The following is a 27,500-nucleotide window of genomic DNA, read 5'->3' on the forward strand; positions in this document are numbered from 1 at the left end:
CCATCAAACGCTTGACACTAATCCTATTACACGGAAAAAGGGATTACGTTTATCACGTTCCAAGCTTATTAAAAACCAATCAATATGGTGTCGAGACGAGATATGCAAATGGCACGCAATCGAAGTGGCCGGACCGACGGCCGATTGAATGGTGCCGGAGTTTGACTTTGCACTGCTTCAAATAACGATTGAGCCATCATTGCTGTCAGTTGATTTTGAGGGGAAATGTGGTGAAACTGGATCGGGAAATCCCTTTGCAATGCATTTTCTCTTTCCAATTCCCCAAGTGTTAAAGGGCGAAACGAATTGTTTTGGCATTAAAACCAAGATAGAAAGCCAAGCCGCTCGGAATTCGATTTTCACCGGATGATCTTCATTGTTTATCCATTTCATTAACGCGGTCACGCGTGGCCACGCTGTGCTACGGTCGCCGTGGTCGCGGTTCCCGTGTGTGAAGTTAACTTCCGCTCACACCGGCAACCATCGCATCGTGTCACCAAAAAACGGTGATGAACCATACCGGGTTTTGCTCGATGAAGCATCGCGCTAGAGGAAAGTCCGAGCGAACGTCCAAGACAGACGAACAGAAACCCACGAAACTTAACGCGGGCATTTTAATAACCGTTCGTTCGATCGTATCTGGTGAAGCATTAATATTTAACCGAAATAATAACCACTGTCTTGTCTTGTCGTGCGCCCAGTCCCCGCTGGCGGTTTGGTGTTCCGCATGGAGAAGGCGCCTGAAGACGCTCCGTGTTCCGTGGGAGGGGTGATATGTCGGCATGGTGCACGAGGCGCGTTTCCTCGGGTGGCGGCGATTAAATGCGGACGCAACATAAGTTTGCGCTTGCGTTTTGATTTGTGATTGCCACGAAATTGACCGCCATCGGGATGGGGTGGGCAGTGAATACAGAGAAGGGATCCACCAGACGGGGTGTTATTAATGTCTAGCTTGCCTATCGGTATGATATGTGACTGCTTGAAACCCGCCACACTGTGTCGGCCGTCTGGGGAGCGATGTGGATGATGGGGCACTGGAGACCGGCATCGCGCCGACTGAAAGGAAATTTGGTTGTTATTAATTAAGTCGGAGGACTTAGATTCGTTTAGATCGGAGTGTTTGGCATTTTTTAACAGTGTTTGTGAATTTAATTTTGAATCGGTAACTATTATTAAGTTAAGGAGTCATTTCCTTTGGCTTGATCCTTATACCGAAGATTTATGTTTTCCTTTAATCAATAGCTCCAATTGTTCGTTTAATGTTGGTAATTAAACAGATATTTTAACATCCATTTAACTGTCTATGCTTCTCATAATAAGCGAATAACATGCTCGCAATATGTTTTCTGTCCTCGGTTCTAGAACAGTCTCTACCATCGTGCTCCATTCCGGCTCGGTTCCGTCGAGCTATTAATTTAATTTCGCGGGACCCATAGTCACAAACGATGCAGATATGCTCTTCACGGCACGGTGGTATTGGCTGCTCCGCTATAATGCCTCCTGGTCGCCGCCGACCAGTCAGTAGTGCCGCTGGAGTGTGCGGCTGCTGCTGCCATCAGCTCTCATAATCGTAATATTTTGTCCATCGGACCGGGATGGATGGGTTTATGGGCTAGAGACCTAGACACGGTGTATGTGAACGGAGCGACAGGATGATGACGGCAAACGGCGCTGAGAGGCGCATAGACACGCTAGGGTGGAAGGAAAAAACAACAACAACAGCAGCAAGAACTCTTCAGCGCAACGATCCTCCTCTACTAGACAGATATGTTCGTGATAAATCATCAAAAACGCGACCAAGGGGTAATCGCTGGTGTTTTATTCACCAGTTTGGCTCTCTCTCTCTCTCTCTCTCTCTCTCTCTCTCTCTCTCTCTCTCTTTCTCTCTCTCTTTTCTCCTTTCATTCTCATGTCCCTGCTGAACCGCTTGTTATGTTTGTTCCTCATTCGGCGGAGTGTTTTGAAGAAAATTGGACATTTGTTCTCATCTCGGAGATCGGGCCCCGGAGTCTCTAGCGTGAGCGATCGAGTGAGAGAAAGGGCCGACGATGAGAGGGGTCCTGGTTCCTGGCGGCGGAGACGCACGATAGGCGAATATAAATATATAAAATAATACTGCGAATTATAAATGGGCTGGGAGGGGTTTTTTAATTCATCTGCGCCGGGGCTGCCTTTTTTCATCTTCTTTTAGTTGCTGGGACCGATGCCGATCAGAGAGATCGTTTAATCGACGAGCACGAATATGTTTTATGGTGCCGCCGGCACCAGCACCGCTGCCGGCGCCGCTCGCGCTCGTGTGAGCCGCGGTGGGAAACGCCGAAAATTTGCACTAACGGCGTATCTACGGGCTGGTTTTTGGTTTGAAGGTGGGTGGGTTTTTCGTTGAACGCCCGAGAGAAAAAAATTGAGATGCAAAACGATGAAAAAAAAAACAAGTCGTAAGATGCTCATCTTGGGGTCGGGCGCAACTAGCGAATCAGGTAGGAGCGACGCCAAAAAGGGTTCCAGGAAACTGCAAATAGGAAAAATGGCATGGAAATCGTGCTGTGGAGCCGGTCGGTTTGGATTTGATGAGGATTGTTGACAAGCGGGCTAATGAAAGCGGCCACACAAAGCCACGATCCAGCCCAAAGGGGTTAAAATGTTAAATGCTTGTCATAGATTTATAGCCACGTAGGCTGTGCCTCAAACCAACTTTCGAAAGCACCCATCAGTGAGCTGGAGGAGATAAAGGCATCCCGGCATTCATCTCACATCACGCATCAATGGTTCAGCGCCATTGTAACTGAAATCAATTATTTGGATAATGTCCTTGGCCTGGTCTGTAATGTACATAAGGCTCATAAATTTGGTCAACTTAGTGTACGACCAAATGGCTGGCTGGCCTGCGAAACGATAAGTAAAAACGATACTAAAATATGCTGCCATTCCACGCCTCGTGCGAATAATGGCCGCGAGTGATTAAACATTGATCACATTCATGTTCGCTTGATGCTAGGTCCCATTCGCGACGTCTTATTTATTGCGCGACGCTATAGTCCGTTCCGATAGCGCACCCATATTGCCCAGATCACGTGTGCCATGGCAAAATAATGGCGTTCCGCCGGAACAGTGATGACGAACGGAAACGCAGCATGCCTTGGAATGGTTGACGTTGCAGAGAAACAATAAACGTCCCCCCTTTCCGTATCATGAAGGTTTTTATTCCATTTCTGGCCATTATCGTGGTCACCCTGGCACAGTACCGGTGGACCATATTCGAGCAGGAACACGTGAATCTCTGTGCCGATAGTGGACCGTGCGGTGGTGGGCGTCCGCATACAATGTGCCTCGAGGTAAGGGAATAGAGACCTCGCTCGCGAAGGATGTCCGGGACTGTCCTAGTTGTATCTGTTTCTAGCCCAATGTAACGCACGCTCGATGTCAAAAGTTCCAACCAATGGTGCTGAGTGAGGTCAACATCAAGAGTTTCATGATGGGCCATAACGGATTGCGGAATAAGGTGGCAACGAATGCGCGATTTCCGGCCGTTGATATGCAATTCTTGGTAAGTGGCAGGACAGTTCGCATCGGTATTCCACCATTTCCTATTTTTTCCTTTTGCTTCAGCACTGGGATTCCTTTCTACAGGCCATGGCCGAACGGTGGGTACGTCAGTGTCTCCTGAGCTACGACGAATGTGACTCAATCGGTCTGTATAGTTCCAATCCGATTTAGTGTAGAGCTTGAACATCGGGGGAGTAATGTTTTAGTGATCCTTTGTTAGGTAATCCTCCTCATTCGGTCGGTCAAAACATATTCTTCCATCCGAAACCACCGCTCAAACACTGGGAAGCCCTTGTACTGAGCACTTGGTTCAACGAGAAGCAGAACCTGCACCCAACCCTTGCCAACGGTGAGCTGCGCAGTGAACGGTAAGTGATAACATCCTTTGATCGTCCTCATTGGTGCTGGTGATGATTATTCCATCCTCTTCCATTACTAACCTCTCTCCGTTGTCAGCTTCACGAACTACACCCAGCTGATCTGGGCGAAGAGTGAATTTGTGGGCTGTGGTGCGGCGCAAATGTACGGTGGTCATCTGGTTGTTTGCTATTACCATCCGAAGGGGAACATCCCTGGTCAACCGGTTTACCGGGTGGGCCACCGACCGTGCACTGGCTGTCCGCAGGAACGTTCCTCCTGCTCGCACGTTTTCCGTGGCCTGTGTGGCATCGGTAGGGAATGATGTCTGCCAGGCACAGTCAGCAACTCACTCGCTTGTTCTCCTCTTGCAGATGATAGACACTCCGCCAGTACGCGGCCATCAACCGGCGCTTGGTCGCCGCTGGTGACGCTACTGATAGCGACCGCGTCACGATATGCCAACGCTGCCACAACATATTAACACTCGTCCCCCCCGGATTACGGTGGGAAAATGGCTTCATTCTGTAATGTAAACGCACAGCAGCAGCAGCAACATAAACAAGCAAACAACAGTAGCATACTCGCGCCCCCCTCGCCCTTCGGTGGGCGGAAAAGTGGCGCGAGGTGCGAACGCCACGAGCAGCCCCCCTCGAGCGGCTCAGCTAATTAAACAAACGCGAGAAGTGACGAGCACGCACGGGAATGAAGTTATAAAAAAGTCATTATGTTGACACGTCGCCTCAATCTGCACCAGTGTGTGCATTGGGAGGAGGAGGTGGTGGTGATGGAACAGAAGAAATGGAAACCGAACACGCGAAAGAGCGAGCTGCTCATTAGCCATGGCTCCATTCGCACACTTTTTTACTTCTCGAATCGGTCGGTTGAGGGATTGAATAATGAGGATGTGGCAGGACCTACTCACACCATGCTGATGTGCTCTACGTAGGGGAGAATAGCGAACAGAACTCACGGTGGTTGACTCAATTTGAGATTAACATTTTAATAGTATGTCGCTGGGGGCCGCGCAACCCTTCAATGGTTTGGACAAATATTTGCTTAACCATCACCGTACTCCATGCTGTCCACGCTCCATAGTTTATGTTTGTTCGCCTAGTTCGTATTCCTCGTAAATAATCGAACACAAATAGAGTGACTTCTTCGAGTCGTCGAGACGCAGCTGTTGGCGATCTGTCCGATTTGATAAAAGCGCGAATCAGCGCCGAAGCCGTTTGGGCCGGCGCACGGCGTTCCGATCCATTAACATGTGGTGACCATGAGTCACAGTTGAGCGCGGAACTGGTATCGGATGCCTTAGATCTCCGAGACACCGACCGGTCCAGTCGGCAGTCTGGTCGGATCGGTAGGCGCAGGGGGTTAGGCAGTTAAAAAACACCAGTCGCGGCACCAGTTGCGGCACCAGCACGATCCTGTCCGTCTGTCCATCATCAGCCACTGAAACACGAGCCACCACCATCATCATCATCATCAGGAGGCTACAAGCAAACAGCGGCAAGCGAATGGATTTCAAACCCCGCACTAATCACCCTGCATCATTGGCAAAGCCGCGCCAGTGATTTAGTTGATGAGATTTGGACATAACATGATGCGGTTGACTCAAGAAGCGGCACTCCAAGTGGGTCCCCCGAGTTTGTTTTGTTTGTTTGAAGTCGATTCCGTATTGGCGTCGTCGCTAAAGGGCAATAAAAGCTGCCGGTTGGTCGTTCTGCAACTGCAAATGTTTATAAAACGATCTTTTTGGCACCCGTTGGTCAAATTTAATGCCATCCACTGAAGCCGAAAATGCATCAGTAGCGCAGCACTTAATGCAGCACCCCCAGAACGACGAGCTACTAATTACGGTTACAATTCATCAAACGGTGTCTTAAGCCGCCACATTGGCTGCTACGGGACTAGCTCCGATCAGAGAAGTCGCCACGAATGTCCTCGCAAGGCGCGGAAGACGTGAAAACGTAGAATAAATAGAAGCAACCCCGTAAGACAACATCTCCACAAAACGGCACACGCTCGCCGGCGATCGCAGGCTATAATTATAGTTTCATTAGCATAGCCCAACGCGCGAGCTTGGGCGCAAAAAATCTTGCGCCAAATCGCGCTGTCTAGACTAGACGACACCACGGTCATCGGCGCATTGTGCGTCGTCGCATATGCAGTCCGCGAGGTCGGCACGGACACTTTACACCAAGCTAATCCAAACCAAACCAAACCAACCACGTGCTAATGTTGCGGGATCACAAAATGGATGATTACCCGAGGCAATAATACTGCAGCCGGGTCGAGTTCATCGTGATCGTCGTCGTCGTCGGGTCCCCCACCTCCTTGCTAATGATCTAACGACCTGCGAACAATTTAAATTAAAGTCTCCTTCGCCGCCAGTCCCAGACGATGAGCTGGTGAACAACGCAGGTAGTGTAGCGAGAACGGGAAGCGGTGGCCAGATTTGCAGCAGCAGCAGCAGCAGCAGACACCAGACATCGAGACCTAGGCAGACATGACTGCCTGCTGATTGACGTCCATTTACGAGGACGATGGTGGCGATGCACTTGAAATTCGTAGGCGTGTGAGAGAGCTGGCCGAGTTTCTGGCCAGCGCGTTGGTAAATGAGCACCCAGCTAGAGGTAGTGCCGAGGACTTATGGCCTTCCTGGGGCCAGGTAACGGGGAACAGGGCAGATCAGCGCGCAGATTGATGGCCTAGAAGGAGCTGGAGTGCGAAAGCGAGATGGATGCACGAACTTTGGGCCGTTAGGGGCGTCGAGTCGAAGGCGAGACGAGGTCAGACCGTAAACGAGCCACGGGCACACACACTGAAGGCTAATTATGTCTCTTATGGCTTTAAGCTGGTCTCCTGCGCTCGACGACGACAACAACTCCCCCTCGGGGGCCACCGCCATTGCAGCATGAAAACCAAACAAATTAACTGGGCGCACGATGGGCGCGTCTACGCCTGATGATGATGACGACGTCGTCGTCGACGATGACGATGGCGATGAGGACGTGTATGTACTCCGAGTACTTGGCAAATGAAATTCCGCATTCTGGTGCGGGAGAAGACGGAGCCGGGAAGTAATGATCGTTTGTTTATTTCACCTCCTCTCGCTCGCTGGCCTTCGGCAAATTGTTTTCGGTGATTGGGAGAGGAAAGCTAGCGCGACTGATCGCGGCTGTCGTTAGGGTGCAGTATGTAGGTGATGATGGCCGGGTAGTCCACCAGCGGCTGGTTGGTGGATGGATTTTCGGTGGCGAGGTAAAATGTGAATTACAATAAGCAACTACAGGGCAACGGGCGAAAGGGAGAGGAGAGTGTTTTTTTGGTGGGGTAGCACTGATGTGATCATAAATCAACAGCTTCATTACCTCCGCCGTGTGTGCGCGCTCCGCCCTTCTTCTCATCTGGTGTCTGGTGAGCTAGTGAACGAAGCAGCGATCAGTCTAATTTCTGCACAATCCAACTTCCAGGATCACCACGGCTAGCTTGGCCAGTTTTCGGTTCGTGGTTAGTGACTCCCGACAGAGAGACAAATTGAACGCTTGGCGTGGCGTTCCGTGGCGAGTGAATGAGCTACCGCTGGTGGAATGTTAATCGAATGGCAACCAAAGAAAAGGGAAGCGCGTTGTGCTCTCAACATTGTAATCGACCATTCCGAACTGGAAGAAAGCATATCTCGCTCGCTGAAGACTTCTGATTGCGAGTATTGTGTCTCTCAGATCTCTGCTGAGATCTGCTTTTGAAGGATCGAGCCTTGTTGAATGAACTGATCGAATAAACAAACCCCGAAAACGATGTCGTATATGACAGTCCCTCGGTAGGTCAGTCCCTTGCTGATGACTTTGGATGGATTTGACACCCCTAAACCGATCCGTCCGGAGACCGAAGGTAGCCAAGGGATGTTTACCAAAGCACCGCACAGCATAATGATGATCTACCGGCCCTGAGGAAGCGTGTCCCTTTATCCACGTGTCTGATCCTCTTCGGTCGGTATAATCCATTCATTACCCAATTCGAGGGCTTAGAGACCAAACAGGTCCTGGGTAGAGCAGCTAGAGCTAGTCTAGAAGACACCAGAGCAGATCCGATTCTGCAACTCAACGCTTGCGCAGATCATTCCAACCGAAAGCCCTCAGCGTAAAGGTTTTTTACCCAGAAAGGAATCTTTGGGTCTGGCGGAAGTGTTCTTTGAACGACTGAACGATGCAACCTGCGCAAGGCGCCAGCAAATGATTTACCACCCTATAAAAAAAAACCAAACCAGCCCCTATGGCGCGTGTGTCGGATCGAGGACAAAGAGTTTTTGGGAAGGAAAACTGTCATTTTTCACCGCATCGATCGCACAAGGCACGCCCTCCGAGAGACGATCGTGTACGTCCTGGCATCCTGGCATGACCTCTAAAGCGACCGGTATCGATCCATTGGAAAACATCTCACGAGCAGCTTCAGCTGAACCGAGTTCAGGGGCTTTAGAGCTCAGAGCCGACCAGTGGAGGTTTCGGTAATATATTATTTTAATTATCACCGTGCGCCACCCGGTACTTTGTGCACACTCTAGGGGCACATCTTCGACCGTAATGGGCCTCATCTGCGGCCCATATCATTATGGCTCATAAATACGGTATCGTTTTTCGGACCTCATCCACAATAGCCACAAGAACAACAGCAGCAACAGAAACATCATCGAGGGACCGCGTGGCTTGGACGGAGGATCGGAACACGAAAAAGGTCGATCGAAAGTCCGAGGCCGGTGTAGAAGAATCCAATCGAGCTGCTCTACTCTCTAGCGAGGCCTATGATTTCTCGAACGCCGATCCTATGCTCTTTGCTGCGGTTTCGATTATGTTTCAGCGTTTTGCTCTTCTCCCTCAGTAGCGCCAGATCTTCTTCCGGATCGCTCGATGGCGACACTCGCGTCTGAGCTCAGTGTTTGAGCTGACCAAAGGTTTGTGGCCGTTGGCGTGTTGGCGATGTCTTTCGATTGGCGCATGCGAAAGGGATCCACACTGGCTTTTTCCCTTGGGGACGAAAATTGCATACGTATTTTCACCGTTTTGAATCTGCCCGACCTTCTTCGGCCTGCTGCGTGTCTGTTCTACGGTCCTGGGCGCAGTAGCGATCGCTGGGAGGAGATGGAATGGAATAGGGTATCGCATCGGAACAGAGCACAACATAACACGATGCTGCTGCTGCTGCTGCTGATGCTGCGCCATTGATTGGTGCTTTTCATAATAAAGTTCTTGGAAAGTTGATTGACCTGAACGAAGTCATGGCCATTCGTGGTCCAAGCAAACAAGAAAAAAAAAACACGGCTCGTGGCCGCTTGGAGCGAAAGTCGGTCTCGAGGCATCCCGGAATGGAGCCCACTGATTGCATGGCGCTTTTAAGGCGGAGGAAAGGATGAATGAGCTCCTCACTGCTGCTGCTGCTGCTGCTGCTGCTGCTGCGACTCCGAAGAAGATGATTTAACTCACCGATGGATGCCAGCATTGATTCCGTTTTTAAGACCGCAACAAAATTATGCTAAATTAATTTGAAAACTTCTTTAGTGGCGGCGGCAGCGCCGACATCGGCTGCTAATCGAATACCGAGAGGCAACTGCATTCGCGCGCGCGCACCTCCCACGGTGGCCAAAGCTGAATGGAGCGCAGGTCTCTGGCAACGGTGGCTCCGGTGGCCGGTGGCTTTATGTTTCCGCCTATTAAACGACGTTTTTACGATGGAAGCGCTGCCGACAACGACGCCGTTTGATGATGCTGCGTGCACCGGTTTGGCGGCATCGACAGAACCTATCAACCGATCGATCGACTGGCGCGGATAACATTAGCGACACAATGTAGTGCAGTGTAGTTGTTGCTTGGTTTTACGATGGTCGCGTCGCGTTAATTTGTAGCAATCGGTCCGGCATGTGGTGCGTTTGAGCTTCATTTTGAATGCAGTTTCCAGGTGGCGTGGTGGGCTTACCGTTGATCTGCCTCTCCGGCGACTATGTGGTGACGAAGCTGAAGAAGAGGAAGAACCTGGGAAAAATGATGAGACGCTCGAGCAAACTAATTAGGGACAGGACGGATGTTTTGTTTCTTCCAATTTTGTGCTGTCTCGGATGTGTGACGGAGGGACGCTGCAAGCTCCAGCTGCCTGGTTCGTGTTGGTGCCTTTCTACTCTCGCCCCTGGGTCGCGAGGACAGACTCTCTGCTGTTGCGGAGCGCGATTTTGGCCGGAGCTTTCACCTGGTTCAAGGATCATTATCTTGTGCGCTTTCTCCGCTGTGCTATCTTTCCCATCTTCAATGCCGTTTTTCTGGTGCGTTTTGGGAGGATTTTGTCGATTTTAGCTATGAAGCTATGGGATGCGATCATTAGGTAGTGACTGAAGTTTCTCCCGTGGTGCACACCGACCTCTGTCAACGGCATGATGTTCTGATGCGGATAAACTGCATCTTGCTTTCAAAATCAGAAACGAACGATCGATCATGGATAATTGGGGATGTAAAACATCGTGACGGGGAACAGATTGTCAGCATAAGAATCGTCTAAATTAGGAGGGCACATTTTTGAGGTCCTTTTTCTGATGGGCTTCTCTGTTAATTTTTATCGTAAAGGAACCATTTTCAATTGGAATTTGTTATTCAAAACTGTTCAGCAAATTGAGAACATTATTGTCAAGTTTCTTCTACTTTGATTATATTGTCATTGCATATCATACCAGAGAAGTTTTCATCAAGATCGAATGATTGGCACTCATAAAATTATGATTTTAATGCATTTTATAGTTCCATTTGCCAAAGAACGAACCACACTTTAATACATCATCATCATCATCATCATCGGATACTGTAGTCCCGACCGATTGAGTAAAATAATTAATTTCTGTAATATTATACACATTAAAATGACATCAAACAGACAGCTGATAGCTAAAGGTAATCGACATGAGAATAATCGACACGGCGATATTAATTTGATTCCAATCAACTGGTGTTATGCATCCCAATTGATAACTTTTGCTTAATTCGCCATAAATGTCTTTAGTTTTATTGTCTTTATTGTTAACTAACCGGCAACTATGCGCATGCTGATGATCACTTGTGACACAATAAATCAAACGGAAACAAATGCCAAACATAACCAACAACCAAAAAGCTACGTCCGCGCTCAGTACTTCTCCCTGCTCGTGACGATATCCACCCGAATGATCTGGCGCGTCTTAGGGCTCGGTGTTCGGTAGCAAAGCGACCGGTATCCGGCCGGTATGTCGCTCAGTGGCTCATCGATCCCATCCTGCGTACCACCGCGTACATTCCCGTATTCCGCCCGTCCACTACCCTCCCTCGGCAACGCCCCACCACGTTCCTCCGTCGAATCCAGTCGCATATCGAGCGCCCCACAGACGACACCATCGGCGGACGTCTTACTATCGGTACGATCCATGCTACTGCAACCCTCGACATGCTGGAAGCAGGCTGCACTCGCACCACTAGCCCCAGTCTGCAATTGGCCATCGGTCATCGAGGAACCGGCCGTCCCGAGTAGCTTCTGTTGATGCCGCTGGATCATCTCGAGCGAAATGTTCGAAATGTTCTCCAACAGTAGCGTCGCGAACGTATCCTCATCGTTCTCGGTGATGATGTTGTACTGCTGGCCGTCATTGCCACTGTTACCGTCCTGTGCACCATCCCCTGCCACCTGGCCTTGCCCATCGACAGCACGACGATCCTGTAGCTCGAAGCTTTGAATGAAAATCTGAGGAATCTGTGTCGGTGCTCCGGGACCACCGGTAGCCGTGCCCGGTCCAACGGTGTTTGTCGTCGTCGTCGTCGTCGCCCCGGGCGGTGCAGAACAGAGCCGGGTTAGATTGCGATACTGAAGACAGAAGTGAGGAAGTTTGGTGCGTTCCGTTCGCGATGCACTCTTGGGCGCCAACGTTTCGGTGCCGGGCGGTATGTTGAGATTCACGATCATCAGCGGTGTCTTCGGTCCATCGGGCGGTTTCCTGGGTGGAATTAGAAGAGAGCAGAACAGAGAAGAGAAGAACCATAATGAGGTTCCGTCGTACCGCAGTTCGTGGTCAGACTAAAGGCGCCGGACGGACGGTAACGAGCTACGTGCTCGCTTCTAAGACGAAGACGATCCTTTCCGGGAGAAGATCATAAGCGCATGATTGTTTGGCGGCAAACCGGGGGAGTTCCCAGTTCCTGGACCACAGGAACACAACGACAATCGCGTTCCCGTTCCCGTTCTGCTCGAGAAACGAGGTGCCAAACCTCGGAAAGGAAGAGAAAAATGTATAAATTAACGGCAAATGATTGTGTCGGATCGCCGTTGGGCGATGGTCCGCGATCAAACGCGATCTGCCGTGGAGAGCGTGCGGCAGAACCCAGCGAGGGTTTGTGGGGTTTTTGCCACGCTCAAAGCTCACAGGGCACACCAGGAGCCTTACGACGAGTCGAGCAAGAGGTGATGATCTGTAGCGTGTGAAAGTTGTATCCTACTGTGACTGGAAGGGGGCTTCCCCCGGCTGAACTCGCCATCCCCGTCCCATGCCATCGCCATTCGCTTTTTTTTATGAATCAACAAGCGCCAACCCATACACGCATGCACACAAACATGGGTGAGAGCTGGGACCATAATTTAACTGTTTAGATCTGGGCCAGAGAAGCGCCAGTTACGAAAACGAATGCGAAGAGCGAATTATGACACCGATGTCGGTGAGCCTTTTTGGCCAGGCCAGGCCACGGTTCCGGCGAAGCGAAGCGATCGACAACATATCGCTTCACCAATTGTGCGGATCTCCGTCGTAGCAGTCGCCACCAACGTCGTCTGAATGAGTTTCGCTCGCTCGATCGCTCGCGATGTCGATTGCCTTGTGAGTCATGCTGCGCCACACCAGCAGCACCATCAGTGGCGCGGCTGTCAGCAGCATCGTGGTTGGCCTGCCTGTTCCTTCACAGATCGACGCAGATCGCTCTTCCACGCTAATGACGCCGTAAAGCAACCAAGGCGAAGGAACCACGGCAGTGGTGATGATGATGATGATGACAGAAACCATTAACGGTGTTCGACTCTGCTGTCGAAGGAGTCGTGTCCGGGGATTCGCTGTGTGCAGAACTGCATCGTTGAGGAGGCGATCCCGGCAAATCCGAAGACATTCCCGATGTATTTTTGGCGAAATTCTGAGAAAAGCGAACGGAACGAACGGGAACACGGAATGCGCCATTCGAGCTCGCAGCTCGAGCTGGTGAACCATTTTTGGAATGCCACTAAAAGTGGAAGAGACATTCGCACGGATCGCATTTGCATTGTTTTAAAAGACTGACTCATACCTCGCAGTGAATGTTAAAAGATTTTGAGGCAAATTTGAGAAAAGGGTAGAAAAAAATGTTTAAAATTATGTTTTCAGACAACGGAATAGCTTTGCAACATACTTCGCATTTCCATTAGTTCTGAATCGAGTTAATCTTCCTCCAACAAACCGTGGAAGCTAGTGAACGATCGCTAAACTTTCGACGACCGTTTTGGCCATCTTTCCTCTTCCCGTTCCCGTGCCCTAACCCTGCGCTAAACATAATGAACGTGTGCCAAATATTTGTTTGACTGACATTTGTTTGGGGTCACATATTATTATTCTATTTTTTGCTCCCTTGTATGTTGCCATCCGACGCCGATGAAACCCTGCCAGGCTCCTCTCCGGTCCGGTGCGGCACCCTTTTTAGCCCCACACGCAGGCCAGGAGACGATCGCGAGACGAGCAGCACAGATCTACATGGAACCATGGGCTGCGGACCCCGGGCCATGGTGCGATGCATACGATTCTCAGCATCGGTACGGTCGGTCGGTCGGTCGGTCGGTCGGTCGGCGAATGTCGCTTGCGGCCCCACAGAGAGGGACACTGGGGGCGAGTGCCGGGGAGACTGATGCCGTCGACTGTTGCGCCTCCGAAAAACCTCGGTGTCAGATGGGGAGAATGTCTTCTTTCCCCATTTCTTCACCCTCGCCGTATCTTCATGGTTCGCGGTTTTGTCTTTTTGCTTGTGCGGCTCTCAGTTCGCACGGTAAAAAGGCGCACACGCGGTTCGGGTTTTCGCCTAGACCTCATTAGTTGAGGCACAGCTGAGTGCGCCACCGGCGGCGTATCGGCGGTGTGGCGGGTTCAGGGTTTTCAGATGATGATACACCCGTTCTCGGAATCGAGAATAGGAGGTCCAGTTTACAAATTTGCCGGCGATAGAGGCAAGAGAAACAACGGACAGCCGGGGCCATGCATGCGACGATGGCCACGCGAAATCGCGCGAATGAAACCGAATCGCGGCGTGGTGTGGTGCGAGTGCCGGGCGCGCTCTCGAATGACTGATGCTGCAGGGAATTGAATTGGAAAGCCGGTGTCCGAGCCGTGCGAGCGAGGCGGTCTTGGTCGGAGTCTGTGCGAACGCACGCGCGCGCGCTCGCGGATTTGCCAAATGATCGTGTGTGGAACGTGTGTGAGCATAAGATCGCGGTCGCAAGTCGCGTCAGATCTTATTTACATAAATTTTTAATTATATCAATGCGCCATATTGGCTATCAAATGGTGGCGTATCAAACGATGCCGCCCCTGCCAAGCACCAAGGAGGCCCAGGCCCGTTGGTGGTGGTGGAAGAGTGCGCAGTTCAAAGACGATCGCGTTTTGTTCGCCTAGACGATTGCGCTTTGGGCGCACCAACCATCACCGTCACCATCACGCGGTGTTCGCGATGATGATGGACCACAGCACGGTGTAAATGTTAAATGGTATGTTTCTTGATTTTATCATTTTCTCCACCACACACACACTGACACACATGTTGGCGAAGGCGTCGGCGAGAATGAAGATGCGATGAGTGCCGAAAGATGGAAAGACACCACACCCATTATTTCGTCGCAGCATGATTTATGCTGCCCCTAAAATAGAAAAACCGAACCGAACCTGAAGGCCCACGGCGTCGAGCGGCGCACGGCGTTATGATAAAAGTTAATAAATTGCAGGAAATGAAGCCAAATTGGCCAGTCCGCCCGCTTCGTCCGGCACGAATCAAAGCAGCACCGAGACACCGAACGAATGTTGTGTTCCCAGGACCAGGATCGGCGATCGGATGGATCGGCGATCGGATGCCATGGTGCATACGCTGGCTTGGGACTAGCAAAAAGGGCTCACGGGGGAATCGCAAATCACAATCCTAGCATCGGCGCATCTAATCAAGTGTTTTTTTTTTTGGTTGTGCTGCTTCTATGGATCCTAGCGAGCCATGCTTCCCGTTCGCCATAATAATGCCATCGAAGGATGGGCTGTGCAAATATCGATTGAAAACGGCGTATCACTAAGGCAGAATGGTTTTTTTTCCCGCCCGTTTTACGATGATTGATCGACCGTAAAAGGTGGTTTTGCAAATGCCGCTCTGCTGATTTACTACTCGCTTGCCAATAAAGTTTGTCAGGTAAATCATATACGTTAAGCTCATTAATTGGCCACAAGTCTAGCCACAGGTCTGTCTAGATTCCGGATTCGGGGATGTCACCTCGTATACGAGTCCGTGAGAGTCTCCAGACCGCGGAAAGATATTAAAAATGGTCCAGCCTCTGCAAAAAAAAAACACAATGCTGTCCATTATCTCCCATTTCCTCGTTCCCGTGATGCGATGTGATCTTCTATGTGACCCTGATTCCCCTATCGGCAAGCGCACGGCGATAACATCCATCTTGCTCGGTTTACACAGGCACTGCACTGCGTTTTGCTGCCGTTCTGCTGTTGGAACGATACTGGCATGTAGTGGCATACGATTACAATCGGGTGTAATTAATTTCCAAAGACCACCTCGTGCACGATCGCAGCCGATCGTGGCCGCTGCGTCAGCGACAGCGCGATGCTGCAACGGGCGCCAACCACGACGGTGTGGTCCATCGGGCCACCAACCACCCCAGAAGCTCATAAATTTTGCCTGCTGCCCGCACACCTTTATGAGTCCGGCCATAAACCGATTAGCATAATAATGATAAAAGCCGGTGTGATCGTGAGGCCACACCGGCCACGAAAACGGATCACTCGAGCAGCTGGAAGGAAGTGTTTGATTAGCTTTCACACCGTCCGATCTGTGTCCGTCGTTGTCGCACCTAGAGGCCGGTCGTTCTTGGGTGTCATTCAGAAGCGAAACAGTCTTCACACTCTCGGTCGTCGCAAGACGTGCACGTGCAAGCATAGTTCTTGCGCATTGTGACGCTGGCCGCATTTTCAGCGCATTGTCTCTGCATTGACCTGGGTGTCCATTTTCGCAATTCATTCGTTACCGGTGGATTGTTACGGGCCAGGGGTGGAAATAGAAAGTTAGGAGAATAAAGCGAAGGTGAGCGCAAAATCCTGTTAAACATCCTGCCGAATGAAGATCCTGGGCGGGTGGGATTGCTCGGCAGGTGGTGCTGCACGGCAGGTAACCGGTGCGTACTGTATGCCCAGCAGGATTAGATTAGTCCTTGTTGCGCATGAGTTTCCACAGAGAGAGAGACACACAACTGTACTGAGGGACTTACCTCCCACGTGGTTGCTCCTCGAAACCTAGTCCTGTGGCGTCGCCCGTCGGAATGGTGATGGTCGTTGGAGGGATGGCATTGGTCGTGCAGAGCTCACCACCAACACCACCGTTGCAGCGCGCTTGTCCAAGGTTCATCAGCTTCCTCACCGTGCAGGGTCGTACGATTGGACCTTCGAGTGGTTCCCGGGGTGGCTGTAGATGGCGTTCGGTGAGCCGCATCCGACGGCACAACATTGTCTTCAGTGCTTCAAAGGACTCGACGGTCAGCAGCGCAAATTGCGAAACTCTGTGGGAAAGAGGGCGGAAGAGGAAACAAGAATCAAGAGTGACAGTTTGATAAGCGAGACCTTAGGATCGTAGGAATTGAGACGCGACGCGCGTGTCATCGGACACCGTCCCCCGGGGTCCCTGGTAGGTTTCTAATAATGTCGCGAATTACTTGCTTGCAGCACGTCACCGATTTCGGCAACTCTTGGTCCTGTGCCACCTGAGAGTTTACTTGTGTCGCCGGGCCGGGTGCTTACGCTACTTGGATGTCGTGGAGACCCCAAAAACTCTTGAACACAGGCACTTGTCAGCACGATCGTGGAGGTCCACTGTCGAGGCTGGCGCGAGTCGACCCGAGTCGAGGTCTACCGGACTGTTGCTCCAAATTTGCTCGAACGTCAATCAATCAGATGGGCCGAACGATTTCAAAGTTCATCTGCTCCCGGCGACCTCCGGGGGGACCTCCGCGGGGACCTCAACCTCGGCTACCATTCGGTCAATAGAAGTGATTAGCTTGGACCTTGGTTCGGAAGGGAGGCAGTAGCAGCGCGTGTGGTACGTCCATCGGTCGACCGGTGGGGTGTCAGGGTCGCGTTTCTTCCCGGTACAGCTTGATTGAAATCCAAACCGCTCTCGAGTTCGACCTCTCGGACCTCTCTCGGTCCACCTCTATTCGGTTACGAGGTGCCACAAAACGGGAACTGTTAAAGCACTCGTCCGATGTCCCGCGACCATAACTTAGTTCGAAGCGACAGACCGCCTCCTTTAGAGGGAAGGGGAAAGCTACTGGGTAGAGTGAGCATTATGGACAAACTCGTGGTCCAAATGCCATGATAATGCCAATGAGTTCCAATCAGGGAAGCGAGAAGCGTTTTGTGATCGCACTTTTGACCAGAAACACTCGTACAAGCCCATTGTGCCCGTGACGTCAGCAGATTTGCTGCCGATGAATGGTGATCGTGCCTCGTCACGAGCATAAAGCATTCCTCACTTCCTCAGCACCAGCGGCAGCAAACATTGGACTTCAGCACTGGTTCTGGTAGCAGCCACCGCGTAGCTAAAAGCCCATCATCACATCAAGTATAGTGGCTTTGGTTTTTCGAACTTTGCTGGCATGCTGGCCCTCCTTCCATTTCCCCACCCCGGGCCTGGCCTGCTAGCGGCCCGTGTTGCTACTCTCTTGCTCTGCTGCTGGTGTCGGTTCCGAATATAAATTATCAATGATATCAGATTACGCATATATTGTACCACTGCGTGTATGTGTGCCTTGGTGCGTGTGCATGCGTCCATCGTTTACCTTCCCGTTTTTTGGTGCCGTGTACTCTCGGCGGCCCCTTGCTTTATCTGGTCATTCGCGTCGTCGTCGTCGTCGTCGTCGTCTATTCGGTTGGTCCATTAAAAGCCCCGGGTCCCCAGCACCGATCGCTGCTGCACGATATGGGGAGCCGTTTGCGATGGCGAGAGTGATGGTGTTCTGCATCCATCGCCCTCGTCCTCGTCAGCCAGCCCATTATCTGGACGCTGGGCACTGGCTATCTTAATCTACTTCGCTGCTGCACACACATAACCCGTACGCTGCTGCTGCTCGATCGGGTGTAAAGGAGTAAAACGATACGCGATACGGCAGCGAATGGCTGAACGACGCGTTCAGTTCGCGTCCAATATGCGTCCAATATGCCACACCACACCGTCCTGGGACTGAACTGGACTGGAGCAGAAGCAGAACCAGACGGCCGTTTGTACCGTCGCTCGGTCGCTTGGCTCGCTTGTATGGTGTCCAGCCTGCCTGGTGGTGACATTTATGGTGACATGTCAAGACATTCCTCCGGGCCAGAAGCAAAGGTGGAACAGAATCGGATAGTTTCTGTCGCGGGAACTACCTTTCCGTGTTCTTGCTCTACAGGTTTTGGGAGCCGTAGCTGCCAGCGTGGATTGGTGGTTATCCAGAAGATAAAATTAACTTGTAGCAGTCGCGCCCGAGGGCCTCGAAGATCTAGGGCAGTTACAGTTACGAAGGGGATACGATATCTGGTGTGTTTCGTTACACTCGGCCCCTCGGGTGAAAGGTGTGAGCTGGTGGTGCCAATGGAGGGAGAAAGAAAGTTATGGCCTCCAACAGCACCTAGACCGCAACGATAAGATTCGGTGAGATATCGTTAGATTTACGTGCCAGGCGAGGATCGTGGAAGATCGCCTTGCGATGGGGCGATGCACTTTGAACAAATCAACGTTGTAATAGCTTGAACGTCGGCAGCTTCAGCAATTCATCATTTAGTTGCAGTTGCATAATTTTTTTTATTTAAATGGGATTAAAATAGGACCTCGGTAGAAATGCAAGCATGTGATTTTTATTCAAATTATTCCCTAATTTAAATGTTTATAAAAAGGAGCCAATTCGATTGATGAATCTTCAATTGATTGGCTCATTCGATTATACTTTCTATGTCGCCTTCACGTGCTATCATCAGCTATCAAACGCATATCATAGCTATTGTGGATAATGTAGTAGCAAAATAAGCAATGAATAGAATGAAGCTCATGTAATAGTTACTCAACCATTTTTTATAGCATGGAATTGTAAACGAAATGATATATCTGGTGTTATTGTGTCGTACACAGAAATTTTGAATAGAAAATGGAAAACAGATTTCCACTATCCCTGAACGGTCTTGGCTTAAGCGGCCCATAGACGATCAACTTTATTTGTCAATGTTTTTAATGCAAAAATTGCATCGCACTGTCATTTTATTTTTATTCCTCGTATTTGGGCAACATTGGACTAATCCTTAATGTTTCATCAATCAGGGCCACAGGCGCATCGTGTTCGTCGCTGTGGCCCACAGACGACGCCAATATTCAGCCTCCTCAATATATTTTCAGCTGGCTGAAAATCTTCAACTTTTTTGACACAAGCTTCAAATAGCCCACAAACGATAAATATATTGGTGTCAATCGACTTGCATGCAAGAGTTGACAAATAAAGTTGATCGTCTATGGGCCGCTTTACACCAGGATACTTGTGCATTCTCTCCTTTCCCCTCACAATAAACGCTCTTGGCTACTCTCATTCTTAGCCTTTTATCCACTCTCTCTCTCTCTCTCTCTCTCTCTCTCTCTCTCTCTCTCTCTCTCTCTTTCTCTCTTTCTCTCTTGCTCTCTTCTCGCACTGCCGGACACAACCGTAACGCCAGCTCCTTGGCGTCAAAGTCCTGCTGTGCCACGGTTGGGTTGTTAGCATCAATCGCCGAAGATGGTCGTGCGAATGAAAAGAAAATCAACAACAAAACTGCCTCGAGCACCGATTGAAGTGCAGCATAGCGGCCGTCCGATCCGTCGAGCAGGGAATGTAATTTTCACAGATAAAAGTTCCCCTTCTCTTGGACGAACCGAAGCGCGGCCAGCAACAGCAGCAACGGCAGCAGCACAACAGAAGTCCCTTCAAGTACCGTTCGATTTGTGTTCGACTTTCGACGGCAAATTCGTCCGTAGCTCCGTCCATTCAGCTTCAATCCATCCCTTCCACAAGGACATTCCGTGGAATCGTATTACACTAATGGAGTGCTAAATATGCAAAATTGAGAAGAACCAGATAGCCTTTTATCCTTTTATCCTTCTGAAGCAGCGACGCAGTGCACAAAAGAGAGCGAGAGAGTGAGAGAAAGAGACATAGCGAGAGAGTGAGAGAGAGAGAGAGAGAAAGAGAGAGAGAGAGAGAGAGAGAGAGAGAAAATGAAGGAATGTGGGGCGGATGAAATTAATCCAAATTGGTTCTTTGATCATTTTGTGACGCAAATCCCATTCCTCCGTTGGCGTGTATCCGTTACTGCAGACGAACAGTGCGAGTCTCACCTGGCGCAAGTGGCTGGTGGACATTATGTCGAGCAACATAACATTTGTTTGAGCTAGACAAACTCATGTTTAAAACGATGGAGTTATGGTATTCGAGCATCTAAGAAAATAGCATTCAAAATATCTTCTTTGATATTAGGTTTTACTTGAGCGCTTCTGGGCTTGGACACGAAAAAAAGACTTAAATGACAGAAGACCGACGAACCTTAACAACAGCACTTGAGTTTCAATATTTGAGTTTTTACTTTAAAAACAAGTTCCTATACAATACCACTAGTTTTTATTTTAAAATCAAGTTCCTAAACAGCATAGGTGACCCTTGCGTGCATTGGTTTGGGAAGTTCGGTGGCTTTCCAGGGTTTTTTTTCTTCAGTCACACTCCTGCATTGCTTCTTCTCATTTATCTGTCACACTTACCGAATGCTCGACCCATTTCAGTGCCAGCCAAGCTATTTTACTCAAAAACCATAATTTATGTTTCACTCATAGAACCAGCAATTAAGTTCATCCTTCATTCCCGGTTTGACAGGCGAATTTCCTTTTGGTATGATTGCGCTCACCGCCGCCCAAACTCCTTGTGTGTCCTTTTCCCTTGTTCCCCTCCCGAAACAACCACATCCCCGGTCTCACTAAATCATTCCCAATAGTTTATCCCATTTCAAGGACAGACAAGGTACAGCCGTGTCCTCGGTATTTGCTAAATTCATTGCCGGTGAAGAATCGATGCTGTATCGGCGGCGGTGTGTTCGTTCGTTCGTTCGTTCGTTCGTTTGTGTGGTGGAATTGTTTTGAATGAAATCTACAAAAACCATATGCCAGCGGACGGGAGGAAGATGCATGCGAACGTGATGATTAACCATTCTGGCATATTTGAAGAAATGGCACGAAGAAAGATGCGGACAAAAGATTATTTTGGAAATTCCTCCAACTACAGTACAGTGCCGTTTCGCATATCTTCCTTCGCCTTTGCCCTACTGCTGCAGTCGATTCTGGGCCCGGTTTCCCATGGTTCTCATGTTTTTCTGCCGATTGGCACTGCCGTTTCCCGTTCTGTTTCATCCTGTATGCTGCTCTACTACTCCACGCACAGCGTTGCTGGCATTCTTTTCTAGGGTATTTTTTTTTGTTTAGTTTTTCAAATCATTTGCTTCTGTCCCGTTCTGGTGCACATAGCCTGTAAGAGGATATACAGAGGATTGCTTGGTTGGTTGTGCTAATGTACTTTTTGCTTTTCTCTTTTGAAGATTATTCGCACTTTTATCCTACAGTGGTGTTCTTCTTTTACTCCTGTTTGTCGTTTACTTTTATTCTTTTCCTTCTATTCATCGGCGTCCCTCTCCTTGTTGCTTTGTGTCTCTGTGTGCGAGCGTATTATTGTTATCTTTCCATCGCATTTCCTTAAGTATTTCTCAGATTCCTCTCACATTATCCTTTTGGCCTAGCACGAAACATCCTTGTCGTTTTGTTCTTCTTACTTTGCCTGTTGCGTGTGCTAGTGCTGCTGGAGCATCACAATGCGGCTTTACGTGTATGTGTGTTTGAGAGTTGCTGGTGTATTGGCATGATCGGATCTGCTGGCCCATGAAACAGGAGGATCGTGCAGGATCGAGGATCATGTTCCAGCAGCGGAAGATGAAAACGCAAAACATTATCGTGATGAAACGACACAAAGCGGAACGCAGCATAAAACTCATCTACCGGCTGCCGGCCGGGCCGGGAATGTATGTGTGCCAATGTGCAAGATTTGGCCGTTGATGTGGGAGTTTTTTTCCTTCTCTTTCTGATCCTCGCAACCATCCGGCCGGGGCACGATGATCGTGATGGTAAACAAAAGTGGATGGAATGGAAGAAAGTGGAGAATGGGAAAAAATACTCCTCCGAAATAGGATTTGATACCAGAACGCGGGAAGTGGCGGAGAGGGAGAGAACAAAGACAAAAAAAGTAATAATAAATTTAGTTTTCTACTTTTGCTTTTGCTCTCTGGTATGCTTTTCCTTAAATTCGCTGTGGCACGATGGACTCCGTCGTCAGGCTGGTGAGAAGGACATAATGTGATTTCATATGGCTTATGCTTTGTCCTACGAACACAAGATGAAACACTGCAGCGTCGAACGGGACCAGGACACCATTCCCGGAATGTCAGCGACGACACGCGAAAAGCCATTACTAGGTTATGGTTTCTGTTGTACCTATGAATAGTCATTTTTGTAAAATTAATGCAGTGCTGCTCTCTTTGCGTTTGCCTCAGCAGATCCCGTTTGATTTGGAACCAAATGATAGCTTCAATCCCATGTGAGGATTGTGACTCTGGCACATGCATTTATTCCCATTTATATTAACTCTCCAATGTTGCCCCCTATCTATCTATTTCATTCTTTCCCCTTTGAGGCGTAACCGTTTCGTTCTGCCAGATAAAGAATATGCCATTGCACAGGCCGGAGCCGCAGGCAGCAGCTGAAAATGGGCAAAATTCCTAGAAACGGAACATATTTATGATGAGTCCAGGCGACGCCTTGGAAAGGAAGGAAGATACATGATACGGAGATAAAGTGAAGCGAAGAGCAAATAGTTCAACCAGCACGATTGAATTGGCTGCACGAGCATGTGAAGTAGAGTAGCGAAGGACAGAGCGAGAAAGAGGAAGAGCCGAAGCAAAGGGAAACGATTCAGTCGGCAATTTCGACGAGAATCTATGCTCCGCTCTTATGCTGCAGCATGGATGCCAAGCCAAGATAGCGCAGCAGCGATCGGACACCTCGGTTCTTATGAACACCGAAAAATGGAGCAAAAATGCACATGAACTAGCCGTCCCTCCCTGGGCGAAGCATAGCGTGGAATAAACTAGAAAACCGGGCGCAGAGTAGAAGGTAAATTAATGTGGTAAAACAAAAGGGAGGGACGATGGATAAAATAATACAAAAAAATGCACACGGAATCACGCTGGACAGCAAATATTGGCCTGAAAACGCAGAGCGTCGAGAGAAAGCGCAGACCAAAAGAAATACGACGCACACACAGCAGAAGAAAGGAAATGAAAAAAATATGCTTGATATATGAGTGTACAGTTCAAGGAACGTGTAGCAAAAACGTTGTTGCTTGCTGTTGAAATGGATGCTTTTGTCGGCTTGTTAGCTGTGGCAGAGAACAAACGAGGCAGCAGATCTCGGAAGGATGCGCCAGCCAAGAGAGTAAAAGAAAGTTTGGCAAACACATTTTTTGTACATTTCGTTCGTTTTCATGTTGGCCTTTCATATGATGCACAAATGTTGGCACAAAAGCGATGAAGTAACGGTATATGAAGTTCGGCGTGCTCATATGCATCACTGTGTGTAGAGCATTGAAATTTTTAAATTTAATGCTGATGTTTGTATTTTTTTAAATGATAGATCACACAGCTAGGCTTCTGAGTAACTGAAATGAGTATAAAAACTTTTGAATACACTTCAACCCATCGATTACAAGCCACATTACCATGGGCCTTGGAAAGAGGTCCTGTTGGTTAAGCAATTTGATGCACCAGATCCATTTGCTGCTCTTCAGGGGGTCACTGAAAGTTTGCGAATCAATCACGAAGGATGAAGGATGGAAAACGCACAATCGATCGACAGGAAGTGTCCGAATCAGCCACATGAACCAGTCACATGACACCGGTATTTCATTTCTTTTCCACTCCACCCCGAAACCGAAGGGGAAAAGGTAAAGAAAATAGATTCGAGCAAACAAAGCGCTGTCTATCGCTGGTGAAAACTGCATTTCGGGAGGACCGTTTCTCACGGTCGTGCTCCGGTGAACGGTAGACCGGAATGGAAAAGTCATTCCCTTGTTGTTGCTTCTCGCGGGGATCGTTCTATGCAGGTGTGACCGAGTGCGGAGTGCACTTGAGCAGCGATGCATCCTTGCACAGCCTTCCAGCCCTCCTGCCAGCCAGTTTCGTCCCGGGCGAAGATGTCACGGTGATTTTCCGTTTCCTCCGCCCGCTGCCTTGAAGGCGGCACCCCTTGGGCAGAATGTGATGGAGTGAGGTCGATGGGATTTTCGGATTTTTTTGCCAACGCTAGGCGTCGCCGCTGCCAAATGTGACTGTATGATCGATGATGGCACAGGTTGTATGGATTGTTTTCGAAGGCTTTGCTCGCTCCGAACGATGGTGTCCCTTTTTGCACAAAAGCGAATATTGTTTTTTCTTAATTGTGCATTCAGTTTTTTGGAACCAGTTTCATAAATGTTAACAAGTCAATTCTCATAGCACTGCAGACAAAATGAAATGATTCTTCCAGCTTGTAGTAGAAAGTTAAGCTAATTGGTGGAAAAAGAGCATTTCTTATTGCTCCAACAACTTGTGTAATGTATTATATTCATCTCTGATTCTGCGCTTTTGAAGGAGGGCTTGTATATTGAATATTAATGTTTCGGATCGAATATATGCTTTAGAATTAGCTAATTGGTTCATAATGTTAATAAATGTCACGAAAGTGGTTTCAAATTTTGGGAAAAATCGAACTATAACAAACTGAGATGCAGCGATAATCCTAACGGTTCAGTGCATTTTATATCATGAATGCGACATTTTATAACATGAAAACCCATGCCTTCAAAGAAAATACCCCTTATAACATTATGTAATCTGAGCTTTTTCAACTCTTCACCACACCTCTTCAATTTGAAATTTTCAACTCTTCACCATTTTACAGGTTCCTTCGGGTTTGTGCTATCGTTTTTCCTCCGTTATAAAGATGATGCCGAAAACCGTGGTTTCGAGACAACATGTTTGCAAACATCATTTGAACTTATGACACAAAAACTTAAAAATTAACTTATCAAATCTTTTAGTATAAAGTCACTGATAAAATGGTCTAAATGTATAAACATTGCTTCTTTCCAGATTTAGACTCTTCTCATTAGAGCAAAGCGACGTCAAACCGAAATAATCAAACTCAATTAACGAGTAATTTACCGTGTAGTAGAATTTACTGTACCCTCAGTCAAAGATCACTTCGAATCGTGCCTTTATCATGCTCCGATATGATTCACTTGCTCGTCGGCACCATTCTACTTCCACAAATAGCAAATCAATTCCCCGAGCACCCAGAAACCTGTAGCTGTCTCTAACGAAACCAACAATGTACCCTGCCAGGACGATACATCCTTGTCCACCAATCAACATATTGCTTTCCCTCCTTACTCCCCAGCTGATAGTGAAACACTTACGCCCGAAAAGCGGTCACATGTACGCGTTTTCGGTGCCCATTGAGTTGCGTCAAGGCTTTTGATCCGACAACGATTCACGCTGCGTCATCATGCCCATCATTCTCATCACACTCATGCTCCTCGCATCGCCGCCGTTGTCGTCATCATCATCATCATCATCGATATGGGCGTCCCCGTCCTTTCAACAGCTCACAGGACATTCTCCATACCAGACGCCAGGTAACGGAGCCGCGCAGCAGAACCGGAAGCGAGTGCGAACGAGTGAACCACCATCTCGGGGCGCGATCCTTTTCTCCTCCTCGCAAGACGCCTCCTCTCTCCCTCCCTCTCGTGCAAGACGTCTCCTTTAGTGAGCAGCAGGCAAAGGGGCAACCCAGGGAAGGTGTGAAAAGTTTACCGTTACGCCCAGGACCCGGGAACCCGCCGCTCCTCGACGACGCTCTCGACGATGGTTAAGAATTATTTCTTCAAATATTCATTTCCGTCTTCCCGGGAATCCCCCGGGCGCACCTCGGGAGGAATGGGAATCAGAAATCACGGCCACAGCCGGTACCGGTAAATGCGCAAAACGATTGCTCGGGGAATGGGCGATATTAGTCTTGGCGTGGTGTGGCATGAGCTGGCGAGCAGGTTACACCCGGGGGGGAGTTTTGGGTTTAAATATCATGTTTGCTCATTTTTTTTCCTTCTTCTTCTTCCGTCTGCTTTCCCCGTATGCTTAAGGTGCGGCTCGGCTCGATCCCTCGAGGACGCCCAACCCCAAAAACCCTCGGTTCGAGCCACGTGCTTGTCGCGCCGCTGCCTTGCTCACTTGGCTGCCAAACTGGCTGGCTAACGGGTTCGCTTTTTAGGGGACAAAGCCGGATTGTGACACATTCACCACAGGAGTTTGGTTCACACACGCGCGTTGCACGCTATCAACAGGTCCGGAAGGTCAGTGCTATCGGTTTGCGGGCACAAAATTCCAGTTCTTGAGGGACTTGAGGGCTTTGAGGTTGTCACATCGCGATCGTCAAGATTGAAACATTTTCTACGAAAGCGCGCTTAATATCGACTCGAGTTAAAACTCTAATCAACTACTAATCAGCAGCTAGCTGTTGAAGGGATCGTTCCTAAGGGTTTCACAATCGATTGCCAGCCTAACTTTCCTCGTGATTTTCACAAACACCTCCGCCCACTGCAGGGAATCCGCGGCGCAGGGGCGGCCAAAATATCCAAATGGCAACTTTGGGAAAAATTAAAGCTAATACAAAATATTCATTGCCTTCATTGGCTCGTGGCCGTGCGGTTCGCGTGTTAGTTGGCGAGAAAAACCCGGACCATTTTCCTTCGTTCGTCGGCGTCGGCGTCGGCGTCGTTGCCGTTGCTCGAACTCACTTCATTAATATTTGATCATAATTATGGACGAAGCTTTTAAGATTCAATTCGTCTGATTATTTTCCATTCATCTCCTCACCGCTACTGCTGGTCTTCGAGTTTCTAGCTCGTGCTAGAAGAAGCATTTTCGAAAGAAAGCGAGCCAAGAAACATTTTCCAAACAATTTGTACACATCCACTCCGTGTTTCCTTCCTTCGTTGGTCATTTTGTGCCACTTTGCCACTTTGCCGTGACCGTTCTCCTCTTTCTTTTCTTCTAGCTCGTCCTGGTACCGCGAGTTTTTGGGGGTTTTGCGAAAGGTGGAGATTGATTAAAAATTTACCTTTAAAACGTTGGCGCTCCTGCC

General features: G+C 49.1%; 2 protein-coding genes across 2 annotated transcripts in view; one reads left to right on the forward strand and one right to left on the reverse strand.

Annotated features, from left to right (window-relative positions):
* Window positions 1–3,191: 3,191 nt before the first annotated feature.
* On the forward strand, window positions 3,192–4,387 carry LOC126574576 (venom allergen 5-like). Its single transcript, XM_050234855.1, has 6 exons — window positions 3,192–3,335; window positions 3,401–3,547; window positions 3,610–3,691; window positions 3,767–3,914; window positions 4,003–4,217; window positions 4,278–4,387. The coding sequence occupies exons 1-6, from the start codon at window positions 3,192–3,194 to the stop codon at window positions 4,385–4,387; spliced, it is 846 nt and encodes a 281-aa protein (XP_050090812.1).
* A 6,635-nt stretch (window positions 4,388–11,022) lies between these two features.
* Window positions 11,023–27,500, reverse strand: part of LOC126569496 (uncharacterized) — a 16,856-nt gene continuing 378 nt past the window's right edge. The window contains exons 1-3 of the mRNA XM_050226633.1: window positions 27,477–27,500; window positions 16,450–16,737; window positions 11,023–11,905 (exon numbers count right to left, since the gene is read on the reverse strand). The exon at window positions 27,477–27,500 is cut by the window's right edge and continues 378 nt beyond it. Of these exons, the coding sequence (XP_050082590.1) occupies window positions 11,068–11,905; window positions 16,450–16,685 (1,074 nt within the window). The 5' untranslated portion in view covers window positions 16,686–16,737; window positions 27,477–27,500 and the 3' untranslated portion in view covers window positions 11,023–11,067. The remainder of the gene's footprint in view (window positions 11,906–16,449; window positions 16,738–27,476) is intronic.

Source organism: Anopheles aquasalis, chromosome 2 (assembly GCF_943734665.1).
Source record: "Anopheles aquasalis chromosome 2, idAnoAquaMG_Q_19, whole genome shotgun sequence".
Lineage (NCBI taxonomy): Eukaryota > Metazoa > Arthropoda > Insecta > Diptera > Culicidae > Anopheles > Anopheles aquasalis.

Excerpts from the sequence above, each read along its gene's own strand:
- LOC126574576 (XM_050234855.1), top strand. The coding sequence starts at position 3,192 with ATGAAGGTTTTTATTCCATTTCTGGCCATTATCGTGGTCACCCTGGCA. Across the intron at positions 3,548-3,609 it reads CCGTTGATATGCAATTCTTG|CACTGGGATTCCTTTCTACA; the intron begins GTAAGTGGCAGG and ends CTTTTGCTTCAG. Across the intron at positions 3,915-4,002 it reads GGTGAGCTGCGCAGTGAACG|CTTCACGAACTACACCCAGC; the intron begins GTAAGTGATAAC and ends CTCCGTTGTCAG.